Consider the following 13312-nt stretch of genomic DNA (forward strand, 5'->3'; position numbering starts at 1 on the left):
TTTCTAAAGACTCCCTTGTTTTGACAAATTACATGTTGATTTCATTAATAATTGGCCTAAAAAAATTTAGCAAAACTCATAATTTTTTATGAGATTTTTTTCCTTAAAATTACTGAATAAGTCCTAAAACTGTTCCAATAATGCGCTTGAGTGCGAAAACTCACGTTTCGTGCATTTAAGTCCTCAAACATTCAACTTGGATGCACAATTTTTTAACCTTTTCTATTCTTTTAATACCCCACAACTATTAATTAAAAAAATCTCACCCAAACATCCGACAAAACTTGCCGGAGCTAATGGAAAGACTAATGCTTAAAAATCGAACCCGGAAATACTGATTAGTTCCGATTACAACTTTCTTGCCGGGAAAAAACCAAATTAAACCACAAAAAGGGTTATGTTAAAATTCCACTTTATCTTCTTTTGGGTAGCACAGAAGTACTCGACGTTCGAGTCTTTGAAATCAAACGCAACCAAATTATGAACAAATTTTCAGACAGAGAAAGCTGAGCAATTTCTCAACCAAAACATCCCTTTCATATGTCGAAAATTCGCTGCTGTTAACCTCCTTCCTTAAGGAGGTTGATATTTGCAAATGATCCAGTTTAAATCAGGAACATGTTAAAAACCTGATATCACAGTTCATGTAACTTTACTGTCAAAAGCGAGTGAATAAGAATGAGCAGTGTAGGGTGCAGGGCAACATACCCTTGCCATGAGATCAACCCAAAACCGGGACTTTCGCATGCTTTTATGAGACACCTATTCAAAAGGATAATCAAAGATAACCTCAGCAATTTTGGAAGCTCTTTGATATCTGAGTACGTTTCGGCTCGTGCCAAGTAGTTTCGACAGAACAGCAGCGTCAAGGCATTTTTGTCCGTGGCATGTGGGCAATTCAGTCTTGATAATCAACTTCTCCAGCACAAGTGCTTCCCCAAGAAGAAACTTAATCAGGGCGAGCAGATGTTTTGACCCAAAACTATTAGCTCCAAAACCAATGATCTCAACTCTCTTGAGATGTTTTACCAAAAATTCGAAGTTCCCCTTCCGTGATGGTAAAAAATCTCCTTCGTCAAAGTTAAGACGTTCTGCAGATTCTTCAAAGAGCTCAAGCTGCACAAAGATATCCCATTTAAGAAACTTACTTCACATTAGAAGATGATCTACAGGAAAAAAAAAATTCATCTGCTAACTAAAATTTCAAACAAACAACCATCATTTGTCCACTGCACATGCTAGTTAGTTTTACTTTATATGCGGTACAGATCAATTTGAGCTCTTAAACTCGTCCATAACATATAACATCATCTCTCTCGAGGTGCTCATATTAGTTCAAGATCCTAATGTACATGGCAGCAAAAGAACCTTCAGTACATCAATGCAGGTTACTTTAAGACATGATCAAAAAACAGCTTAATATTGCCCTGTACAAATGTTGAGTTGACTGACAGAGTTATGGGCAATTTTCAATTGCTAAAATAAATACAGAGTTTGAGATTGATCATCTTTTTGTGCTTCCAAAGTTTTAAATCACTGTTTAAACATTCGTGCAAGAAAGAAGACAGCAGAAGAAGTGAACTGAAATATCATAGCAAAGGAGCAAACCTGAAGGGGGAGGTCAGTCAGGACTATGTCTAATTTTTCCAGGCACTGTGAACTTTTTAGCAAGTATGCTATCCCGGGAAGGTCCCATTGACTAACTGGCCCATGTAGTCTCAGGTTCTGACATTTGAAGAATGGAGAAGGCAGTCCTTCCAACTCCAAAAGGGACAGAATCTAAGCAGCGAGCAAACAACAAAGAAAATATAATTAATATTTCTTTTCCTGTCTTACGTGAATAAAGAAGAACAAAATTACGGTCCATCGAGATAATCTATCCTTTGATCCTGTCTCCCAGCCAGGAAAAGAGCAATAGGAAACCACAAGTGGAAATAAAAAAGTGAATCTCTTTACAAATCGACAGTATTTACATATGCTTCTCATGTAAAACTTGTGATCTTTGAATGATCTGAAAATTCTATTAGTTAGTCCCATGAGACATCAAACCTCGTTACTGACGGAAGTTTCCAAGTGAATCTGTCCATTGCCATTTTAAAATAATATGAGAAATCTCTGTAAGATATATTATCGAACAACAGCAAAATGTGACAAGAGACCATGATTTGGTTCTGCCAGCCTAAGATGACTAGATCCATTATTCTGTCATATTTCCAGATAAATGACTTTTCTATATAAACTGAAAGAATGAATTGAAAAGGCACACCTTCAAATGATCTATTTATACATCTTTTCTTTTTTATTTTTTTGCGAAAATCAAGCGTCTAATAATGTTGTGTTGAGTAGCATCCATAATAATTAACAATATCTAATGAATTGAAAAGGCACCTTCAAATGATCTATTTATGCATCTTTTTTTTTTTTTTGCGAAAATCAAGCGTCTAATAATGTTGTGTTGAGTAGCATCCATAATAATTAACAATATCTAATGGCATTCATTGTCCTCAACAGAGTGATCCCAGATCCATTTATTGGAAATTAAACAGAGGGAAGAAGCTCCGCAGTTCGCACGGTTCGCTATATGTTCTTAAATTATAATTTGAAACACTACCAGTAACTATTTATGCAGGCATTCACAATAATGCCGAGAATGCCACAGAGACCTGAGGTCACTCGACCTGGGCAGCAAACATGACTAGACGGTGCTAATCACAGACACTTATAAAACGTAAAAATAATGAGCTCGTACCTGCAAGCACCAACCGCCAATGGTGATTGTAGGTACTCCGTGCAGCTTCTCAAAAAATCCCTTCACCAAGTCGCAGCACATCCTCTTTTTATCAGATACAAGAGTTCCAGTTCGAATTCGAATGGAAAAAACTAACTCAGCTTCAACCAAAGAAGATACATCGTCAAGTCTGAACATGGAATCATGATACCATCTGCCTAATACACGCAGTGACTGCAAATGCGGGGCCCAAATTCTATCCGGATTAGAGAACCAGTGATCGTTGAGTACCAACTCTTTCACGCTTGTTGAATCTATTATAATGTTCTTCACTCCTTTGCACCCGCGGAACTGAACGGACTCTAAAACAGGACTTCCACTGAAAATTCCTTCAAGTATATCATCACTCAACTCTGAATATTCGATCACCAAAGTCTTAAGACATGGCCACCTAATAATCCCACCCAATGAGAAACAGCACAAACTGACTTCCAGACGCGCCAACCAACTCAAGCTATACAGGAACTGCGGCTGTTCATACTTTACCGGCGAGAAGAATGACGGCCTCAGGTGGAGCTCCTCCACAGGGCGTCCCGCCGCGAATCGAAGCCATAGGTCGACCTTGGGGCGGTCGGGCTCATCGTACCTGAAGTCGGTGAGGTGGAATTTCTTCACCGCGGGCGAGGTGCACTGGCTCAGGACTCTGTCGACGAGGGACGGGAAGCCCAAGGCACCAATCTCTCCGTCGAAGACAAGGTCGGTGGTGGTGGTCCAAGTGGACCGCCAGCGCTTGGAGAGGACGCTGGTCTTGACGGCGTCTCGGAGGGGCAGAAACGAGAAGATGCGGTGGATCGCGGCGTCCGGCAAGGGGCTGATAAAATCCCTAGGGATACTGCTCCGTTTCAAAGGAGGAGGAGGATGTGGGCTTTGTTTGGTGCGATTCGGCCGGTCGCCGGAGGATTCGCGGTGGCAGGCGCCGTGCACGGAGGTCTCCGGCATCGATTAAAAATTCTAGGGCTTCTGCGGTCGTTCCCCGAGTTTCCCTTGTCCTTTAATGCTCCTTTTATACTTACCCTATTTTAGTGGCAATGTGAAAAAAGATATATATATATATATTGCCGACTGTGGAAAAAGAGTTGGAGAACCAAAATTAAACTCAAAGAAAAAATAATTGTCGTAAGGAAGAAGAAGAAAAGAAAAATCGAAAAAAGGGAAAAAGCAAAGGGAAGAAAACAGACTTTTGGTTCTCCTAAATTGAGGTAAATGTGAAATGGGGTGCCGATTTGGTATTTCTTTATGAAATAGAAAAATATTTCGAGATAAATGTTCCACAACATATCAATTTGAAATTTATGATGGAATTGACTCTTGAAGTAACATCTACCATGGTTTTGCTTGGCAGACGAAGCCAGTGGAGAAAAGTAGGTCGGTAGCGGCGGTCCGGGTGGATAGCCGCTACTTGGAGAAGACGTATAGGTCTCGACAGCGTCTTTGATGAGCGAGGAGGAGGGGAGACGTTGCGAACTAGGCGGTTAGGTAAAGGCATTGATGAAATCGTCGGAGGTTCTTCGCTTTGTCTCAAAGTCGGGAGGAGGAAATCGGTTTCATTTTGTGCATTTTGGTTGTCCGCCGCAGAATTTGCTTTGGATCACTCCATGGGGAAAGCTCTAGGCCATGGATATCATCCACTTCCGGGGTTTTTTCGTGAATTTTGCCGCCAAAAGAGCTTTGAAGTTGGAGGTTTTGTACTCGGATGGCGAGCGAGCAACTAAAAGACCGGATCTATTTAGACGACAAGCTTGTTTCATTTGATGAAGAGACCTTTGCAATAAGACTGCTCTCACAGAGGAAAATGAACCTCATGGACACAGACACTGATTAGAATAAAAAGTGTTAAGCAATCTCAAATCTTAGCGATAGATGTTTTGATTTTCAAAAGGTCGAACTTATGGTCTAGTTACGCTAGCAAACCCTTTTGTCGGGAAAAAAAGAAAATCCCCTCGAGGCTCAAACCCAATTAAGCCGCACAAAAAAAAAAAAAAAAAAGATAGTACTTCTAGTTTGTATTATTGAAAGCAAACGCGAACCTCTTCCAACAGTGATAAATATTATATCACTAAATTTTTTTTTGGGCCTAATACCCCAAAAAAAAAACTCCAATTTTATCATTTGTGATAATTATACTAAAAAAAAAAATTATCTCGTAAAAAACTCTAACTTTTACATTTGTGTCAATTTTATCCCAAACTTTTACTTTTGTCTCAATTCTTCCAGTCTAGTACTAAAAAAAAAAAAAGATTACCTTTAACATATGTCCCAATTATAAGCAAAACTCTTTTTTTGTCTCATCAAAAATCTCCAACTGGTACTTTTATCCTAATTATACCACCGTTAGCCTTCCGTTCATAATCACTATTAGTTAATCTTATGTGGTATTTTCACGTTGTTAATGAATTGCACCTCAAAAAAGCTGATATGAAAAAACCTCTAAACTTATCTTCTATTGTTTGCTTCCTCTACATATTACCAGGAGATATAGAGTCATTCATCACGGCACGTCGCGAATTTTCTTCGGCACTCAACAGCCCAAAAAATGGCTAGACATAGAGATTTTTGGACTAACGATCTAAAATCTTGTCATCCTTGAAATCTACTATTTCTAAATTTCAAAGATTTATTGGTAAGTTCGGTGAGAAAACTCGAAGCGCGTACGATTAATTAACGGTAATTATGGACGGAAGGGCGACGGTAGTAGAATTGGAATAAAAGTAAAAGTAAAAGTAAAATTTTTTTTATGAGACAAAAAAAAAGTTTTGGATATAACTGGGACAAATGTTAAAGTTGTGAATTTTTTTGGGTATTCAATAGGTAGAATTGGGACAAAAGTAAAAGTTGAGATTTTTTATGAGACAAAAAAGTTTTGGGTATAATTGTCACAAACGCTAAAATTGGAGGGTTTTTTTTAATATTAGGCCATAAATTTTCTGTTATTCCTCAAGAAGTGCAAATTAGGTACATGTTAAAGACCTAAGGGAAAATTAATTTAAAAAAAAAAGACCTAAGGGAAAATTTCAAATAAGTACCCGAAGTATCATCATTTTTTCGAATAAGGGTCTGAATTTAGTCTTGTTTTAAATAAGAACTTAATGTGATTTCATTGTTTCAAAGAAGGCCCGACCTAAATGCATTTTGGTCATTTATCTCAAAACCTAATGCTGTCACAGCTCATGTAACTTTACGGTTAAAAGAGTGTAATCTTGATGGGCTTTGCTACACCCATGATGCTCTCGTGACACAAACCCCAAAATCCATCTTCATCATTTTTATAATCTTTGGGTGAGAGTTGGCGCGGAACAGTAAGGAAGGCAAGGCATGGTGTGAGAAGAGAGCTAGTCGTCAAATCCCGGGGGACGAACCATGTCTGCGAGGATGGCGGCAAGGTACAGCAGCATCGTGAAGATGAACCCGTGCGTGCAGTGGCCGTGAGGAGAGATCTTGACGTTGAAGCTTTTCCTGGACGACGTGCTCTCTGTTTATCTCTATTTTATCTAATGGGGAGGGCCTGTACAGTACCTGTCCAAGAGAGAGACGAGAGTAATAAGATGATGGCGGAGACTAGAATTATCAAAATAGGCCACGGACCCATTTCTTAATCATAATTGAGAGGCCGAGTCATCATATGGATTAGTTATGTTTAGTGAGGTTATAAATATGTTTAGAATGGCAAAGCCCAAAAATATATAGGTGTTAAATGGGTTCGTAGTTTTATCCCAAACCCAATTCACGTTGGGGAATCTCTCTTCACCCTCTAATAGAAAATAATGAGTGTTTGGGACTGTTCCAAGTTTAGAAAAGTCTTGGTGGACTCACAAGATGGGCACGACTTCACTTTTATTAAAAATATCAAGAGGATTTCATTTCTTCCAGTTAATTTTTGTTTTTATTAAATTTGTAAGTTGCGTCTGTTAATTATTGGAACATACGCTTCCATGGTTTCATTTGGCATTTTTATTTTGACGTGACATGATACGAAATGCGATACTTAATTTCTCAAAAAAACAGAGAATTCCGACATGTTGGGATACGTTATATGTTAAATATGTGTTTGTATATATACAAGGTCCATTATCATGTATTATAAAAATATCAACAATGAGTTTCTTCTTCTTGATTTTTTTTTTGTGCCTCGATATATAACTTAAGTATATATATTTTTGATAAATTTATATTTTGATACCTGAAATTGCATAAAATTGATCCTGTGTGTGTTGATGCAAACGTGTAGCTGGCGTGTCCGGAGCGCCGATCGGGTATTGGTCGCATGTCGGAGAGTGTCGGACGCGCGAAGAGGTCTCGGGCGATTGTCGGTGCTTTCTAGCCAGCAACAACCATATAGACGCAAAATTTTTATCCACTGTTGTAGATTGGCCATAACAGTAATATTTCATAGCTTTTTGGGAATTATTAGTTCATACTATTTAGACATGTCTCCATCTTCATCCAAAGTTCAGAGCGCGCGTTTTCCCTTTTTAAATTTTGAAGAAAATCCCGAAGATTTTATGGGGATTTTAGTCTCTGTACTGATCAGAAGTAGAACTTATGTAGTCGTCTCTTGTCGTTTTGCCAAACCCTAAACGCTTCATTGTCGTGGCGCAGCCAGCAGCAAAAGCTTGACGAATCCTCCATACATGGACAGGATCGAACTACCACGTCCTTCTTCTGATCAAGATGAAACCCGAGAGCCAATGGATTACATCAGCCAATTGCCTGACGCCATCATCCTTCATATCTTCTCCTTCTTGACCACAACAGAATCCATCAAAACCAGTGTCTTGTCCAAGCGATGGCGTTCCACTTGGACCTCTAATCCATATATTACTTTCTCTTTACCGGTCGACAAAAGGCCGAAACGGAAATCCAGGAACTTCAGACATTTCACAGAAGCTTTCATAGACACGGTACTGTCATTATGGACCACAATTAAGGTAAAAAGGTTGCTCTTTGACGTTCCTTTCCATGCCTCGATGCAGTCGAGCATTGATAGGTTGCTCCAATTTGCTGTCCGGCACAACTTCGAAGAGTTGTCGATGACCCTGTCTAGTGGGCGGTCATCTAGTTGGCCACTCACCGTCTATGTGTTGCCGCATTTCTTGTTCCGCTGCACCACGCTAGTAAGTTTTCACGTGATCTGTTGCTGTTTTCCCATGACTGGCGCTGTGAACTGGTCTTCGCTGAAGATATTGCGCATTGAATTTGCGGACATCGATGATGATGCGATGATGAGACTGTTGAGTGGCAGTCCTGTTCTAGAGTCACTTGAGTTGAAATTCTGCCAGGGGTTCAAGCACATTAGAGTTGAATCAAGAGCTTTGAAAGAGTTGGTGATCGATTCTCACGGGACGCGAAGCTTAATCCTGGAAATTTGGGCTCCTTATCTTCTCAAATTACCCCTAGTGGGCAATTCTGTGGGGGCAGGGTTCAAAGTACATGAGGTGTCTTCCTTGGTTGAGGCCGATTTAAATTTCGACTTGACTTATGCACTTGATGCATTCGGTCGGGTTCACGCTCATGGTGATCTTGTCAAAGGGCTTCTCCAGAGGCTGCATCATGTCACGAAGTTGGTGATGGGGAGCTGGTGCCTTCAGGTGCCAATTTGTTTAATTTTATGCCTAGATTCGAATTGACCGGGGTATTGTTTGTTGGCTCGATGATACCATGCTCTTAAACTGTTCAATGAAATATTGTCATCTTATTCGGTTCAGCAAAACATTAAAACTTCGATACGACCAAAATCTGATGTCCCACAAGAAAAATTTCTTAAGAAGCATCTGCTGGTCGCATGCTCACTTTTTGGGTCTGTCTGCTGTTGTGGGAGAGCATGTCTTATGTATGATCTTGTTTAATGCTTGAACTACGACTGACATGCTTAGGTGCTGTCGCTAATGGACGCGAGAGAATTGCTTCTTCCATCCTTTGAATGTCGGCATCTGACGTTCCTCATTGCAGCGGACCATAAGGGAGTTCCCGGTCTAGCAAAAATACTCGAAAGTTCGCCATGCTTGGAGAAGTTATTCTTACAACTGACTTGCAAACATTGTAGTTCTTGGGTACGAAACTGCTAGAACCCTCTCAATTCCGTTCTAACACTAGATTTGCATCCACATATATAGGTTGTGAATTTCAGCCTTAGGCCACATATAAACCAGTTAGTTCTTTTCTTCTTGTGAGTGAAAATCGTCTTTTGTACCTCTTTCATTTTTTTTGTCTCAGTTCCAAGTCCTTGCAGAATCTTGGCCGGCCCAACTTTGATGCAGAAGAATTCTGGAATTCTCCAAAGCGAAAGATCTGCCGGTGTCTGATGCATGTCAAGGTTGTCGATCCTGGTGCCAATTTGTTGGCGTGGGAGCCTGCTCTTTCCATGCTCAAGTTTCTCCTCCAGAATACACCCAGTTTGGACGAAATAGCGATCAACAGTGCCAATTCCAACCCGTCCAAGGCGATTGATCCATGGGTGCTGCCCGAAGTTGCTCGGATAATTCTGTCACACGCAAGGTGTCCTCCGAGCGCGAAGGTCATTCTTAACTATCCTTCCCAAGGATGTCCTTCTAAACACGCGCGTAAATCCTGATTTGTTCATCACCACCTATGACGGCTTTTCCCTGTTTAGTTACTCCGGAATTTTAGCGTAACTTTTACTGGAGTTCCGGTTACGTGCATTTGAAATATCATCCCTTTGTGCTTCTCCAACTGGACTTGTGGCTCAGCTTACTATCGTTTCATCAAGTGTGTGTCCGTCTCAAAAAACGGCTAGTTTGGCTGTTTATCTCAGTTAATAACACAGGTTTACAAGCACACTCTCGTCTTGCGAGGCGTTAGGAGAAAAAAAAAAATTGATAATGGCCCCCACATTGATTGCTCATCCGATGCAATGACTAGACCCATGATTCAAATTATTGTCCCTTTTTTTTTTCCTCCCTATTTTCTAGGGAGTGATTGATTCCTTTACCGTCCGGCTCCCGAGTGGTCCAGTCATTGGATCACTTACATTTTCATTTTTGAGATTTGCTGTTAAAATTTTCTCATTAAAGACGCTTACATCGGATCACCTCTTGTTTATTACATCACGTTGTCGTTAAACTTGAAAATTATACTAAACATTCTAAGCATCTGAGGTTTAAATTTACATTTAAGATTCTCTTAAAAAAAAGAGATTAGTCAGTCCGATCCAGTTCCCTTTGAATCAGGAAATCGGTTCAAATTTTATGAAAGCGAGAACTGGACTGAGCCGAGACTGGTTTGGTTGGTCCATTAAGCTCAGTGGGGTCGAGGTAAAAATGGAATCTTCAATTATCCTACCAAACACCAATTGAATTCGCCCCACTTGAGCAGTACCCAAAGGTTTTATGCTTCGAGTTCTTTATGCAAGCATGCAATCGGTCTAGTTCATGATGCGTAGATGACTAACCAGAGGTTCTATGTTCTTCATTCTCTTTCGTCCATCTCCTCCACCATAGCCGTTGCTACACTTGCCACTCGCCCACCTCCGCATCCGACCATACCCCGAGTCGCGTCACCTTCAAATTAAGGCTGGCAATCTTCGACATGATATGTCTACACGATACAAAAGTAAGCATGTTCTGTTGAAGTTTAATAAATTTCATGTCATGAATGGGACAACTGGTTTAGTTACTAATAATGAACATGTTGTTCAAGGACTGAGCCTCTCTATGTTGTTATCATATTCTTAGACACCTTTAATTAAACAAGTTAACATTTATGCGAAGAACAGAAAAGACGGGAAAAGATAGAAAGCGAAGGGAAGCTCACATAGTTTTGGTATTCCATTCGTGCACTAATCACCATTGAGAAGTCGTGATAAAATTATCTCAAGACAGTAACCAAACGATCGATGAACATATAAATCAAATATATGCTATCTTTGTATTAGATGCACCTAATCTTAACATTCACTAATGAACTGCCATAAAGCCCTAAATGCCATGTGTTCTATGCTATAATGAATTAAGTATGTGCAATGGCATGAAATTAACCCCTAAAGCTAATGAAATGATATGTCATGAATGCTATGACATGAGATAGAATTAATAAGGGATTAATCTTATGATTCAAGTTATATGAGATGTTCATTTTTTTTTTTTTGTATTTTTTTTCTCTATGAAAACATCAAATTAGATCCTTGGAATCCACATGTCACCTAATGAACTTGCCATTAAATGAGTAATAATTTAATGATGGAACACCAATTAAATTTTTTCGTCCATTCTTTCATGACACATGAGACGCAATTTGAAAACGCTATCTATATTAAATCTTTTACAAGAAAATTGTGATGTTAAGGAATCCCACAAGAACAAAGCACGGTGGCCGCGGAGATGAGTTTTTACTTCAAAAACAAAAAAGGCCAACAAATTTTTATCTTCATGCAACAATTCACGGGCCAACACGCAAGATTCTCAAGTTTCACAATCCAAAGTCCATTCGCCTTTTATGTTATGCTATCTTTGTGTTCCTCTGCTAACCGAATTTTCTTCGTGAAAGAACATTTTTTGGGCTATTTTCGACATAAGAACATAAAAGTGTCAAAAGTTTCGTAAGACGCTCATGTTGATATCAAAAGTATTTTTCGGATCACTTGAGTGCCACTTGAAAAAATGATCAGTGAAATGCCAACTCCAATTTGGGTTGCTGAAAATATGACATGGCCATATTTTATTAATACGTGGCTTGCCGGCAATGCCTAGTCAACATACATGCCCATAAATGACGTTATCTACACGTTTTTTCCCCAAATATAGACCTTTCTTTGTCTCTTTCTTTCTACCTAATCACCATTTATTCTAGTTTCTTCAAAATTCAAGTTGATTTCATCAATTTGTTATCGATTCTCGATTTGGTATCTATCTTCTTCTTTTTTTTCTATTCGATCCTATTTCCTATCCTTTTATAAACACCCTGCCTTGTCCTTCAATTTTTTTTTTTTTGATAATCCAGGATCCGCCGGTCGTAATCGGGTCAACTCACCACCACCCGAAGGGCGGCGAAGACCCTTTCCATCCTTCAATTTTTTTCGTTTATACTTTTCCTAATTTTGTGGCTGAAAATTTTTTTATCAGAATTTTTCTCTTTCTAGTAATTCGTGCAAGCGTAACTAAATAAACAATCTCATTGCGAAAATAAATTCGAGGATCTCGACGTCAAAAAAGAGCTGGAGCACCACAACTAAAATTTCTGCTTAGAGAAACAAATATTAAGCGATCGACTTACGCTGTACACTAACCTACTCGATATTTTTTTCTTTTTTTTTTTCCTAAAATGCATGTTCATAAAAAATTTAGAATAGAAAAATTCTAATTTTGGCTCGATCCACTCAACCCTCTTTTTGAGTTAGGGAGAGAGCGAGAGCCCCTGAGCCTTTGATTCGCGAAATGAAGGAGCAGGGGCGTAAATAATAATCGGGAAAAATACATTAGAAGTGCCATAACTTTTATAAGGCGTTCACTTGGGTGCCATAACTTTCAAAACGTTCACTTAAGTGCCACAACTCTCAAAAATCGTTCACTTGAGTGCCATGTTGAAGTGGACACCGGAAAGGTTGACGTGGCAACCAGAAAAGCCGACGTGACACACGCGGAAAAGTTCTTGTAGCACTCAAGTGAACAATTTTTGTCACGCCCCGATCTTCGAGTGCACGGGCATCCCTACCATCTCGTCCCTCGGGGTAAAAAGATAGCGTTCCGGGCACGCTACCAACCCATGAGATTAACTACGCATGCGGAAACGTACAATATTCCCGGACAAAAATATAAGATAGGGATAGATCGGTAAGAAAAAAGCATTAATTCAAAAACATGATCTTATTTACATTCACATCGTGAGTCAACTAAAATGACACGCTAATTGGTCCCATACTTTGGGACCAGGATAGGATCAACTTCATACCTACTCCAAATAGGGTTACGTCACTTTCAGCTTTTTCAAGAATTACTAGCTCAATTACTTAGAACTTGAAAATGGTTTAACAACGATGGGGTGAGATATAAATCTCAATGAGTCAATGCCTAAGCCCAGCTAGGGCGTTGATTCGTCCGAAACTTCCTATTAATCAATCACATGTAATTTACCCGTCAGGAAACCACACAACATATAACAACAACTTGATACGTCAATCACCCCAAATCAATTCACTAGTAGAATATCACACGGTTCAGTTGACATAATTAGGGTTATTTAATTAGGCACACTAGTCAATCGATGCTCTCTTTGGCAAGACCAGACATGATTCCATTTCTTTCGGCCATGACAACCGATAGTCCCCCCGGTACCCCCGGGATGGACATATCCGAAATCGTCCCCTAGTACCCCCGAGTCGACGATAATGATCCCCCCGGTACCCCCCGGGACGGATACATTAAATTTATTAGATATCGTCCCCTGGTACCCTCGGGCCGACGATAACCATCACATGGCTACATAAGTATGCCAATCGATCACGCCAATTTATCAACTTTCCTTATAGGCGAATGCTCGCACAATCGTACACAAAGACTCTACCCAAGGCCATTT

The 13312-nt window shown here is 39.7% G+C and overlaps 2 protein-coding genes and 1 pseudogene across 2 annotated transcripts; 1 reads left to right on the forward strand and 2 right to left on the reverse strand.

Moving 5' to 3' along the window:
• The window catches only part of LOC125314374, a 413124-nt pseudogene that overhangs the window by 155662 nt on the left and 244150 nt on the right, over positions 1-13312 (reverse strand).
• On the reverse strand, positions 763-3727 carry LOC125314361 (F-box protein At5g03100-like). Its single transcript, XM_048276483.1, has 3 exons — positions 2750-3727; positions 1609-1779; positions 763-1116 (listed from the first exon to the last, which is right to left on the reverse strand). Exons 1-3 carry the CDS (start codon positions 3725-3727, stop codon positions 763-765), a joined length of 1503 nt encoding a protein of 500 aa, XP_048132440.1.
• LOC125314357 (F-box/LRR-repeat protein At5g02910-like) lies at positions 7384-9356 on the forward strand. Its single transcript, XM_048276480.1, has 3 exons — positions 7384-8373; positions 8659-8835; positions 9006-9356. The coding sequence occupies exons 1-3, from the start codon at positions 7417-7419 to the stop codon at positions 9354-9356; spliced, it is 1485 nt and encodes a 494-aa protein (XP_048132437.1). The 5' UTR covers positions 7384-7416.

The sequence above is a fragment of the Rhodamnia argentea genome, chromosome 3 (assembly GCF_020921035.1).
Source record: "Rhodamnia argentea isolate NSW1041297 chromosome 3, ASM2092103v1, whole genome shotgun sequence".
In the NCBI taxonomy this organism is placed as follows: domain Eukaryota; kingdom Viridiplantae; phylum Streptophyta; class Magnoliopsida; order Myrtales; family Myrtaceae; genus Rhodamnia; species Rhodamnia argentea.

What these genes read in the sequence shown, in the direction of transcription:
- LOC125314357 (XM_048276480.1), top strand. Translation starts at nt 7,417, where the DNA reads ATGGACAGGATCGAACTACCACGTCCTTCTTCTGATCAAGATGAAACC. An exon ending in TGGGGAGCTGGTGCCTTCAG is followed by an intron (nt 8,374 to 8,658) that starts GTGCCAATTTGT and finishes TGACATGCTTAG; the next exon opens with GTGCTGTCGCTAATGGACGC. An exon ending in GCAAACATTGTAGTTCTTGG is followed by an intron (nt 8,836 to 9,005) that starts GTACGAAACTGC and finishes CTCAGTTCCAAG; the next exon opens with TCCTTGCAGAATCTTGGCCG.
- LOC125314361 (XM_048276483.1), bottom strand. Translation starts at nt 3,727, where the DNA reads ATGCCGGAGACCTCCGTGCACGGCGCCTGCCACCGCGAATCCTCCGGC. An exon ending in TTGGCGGTTGGTGCTTGCAG is followed by an intron (nt 1,780 to 2,749) that starts GTACGAGCTCAT and finishes CTCGCTGCTTAG; the next exon opens with ATTCTGTCCCTTTTGGAGTT. An exon ending in TGACTGACCTCCCCCTTCAG is followed by an intron (nt 1,117 to 1,608) that starts GTTTGCTCCTTT and finishes ATCTTTGTGCAG; the next exon opens with CTTGAGCTCTTTGAAGAATC.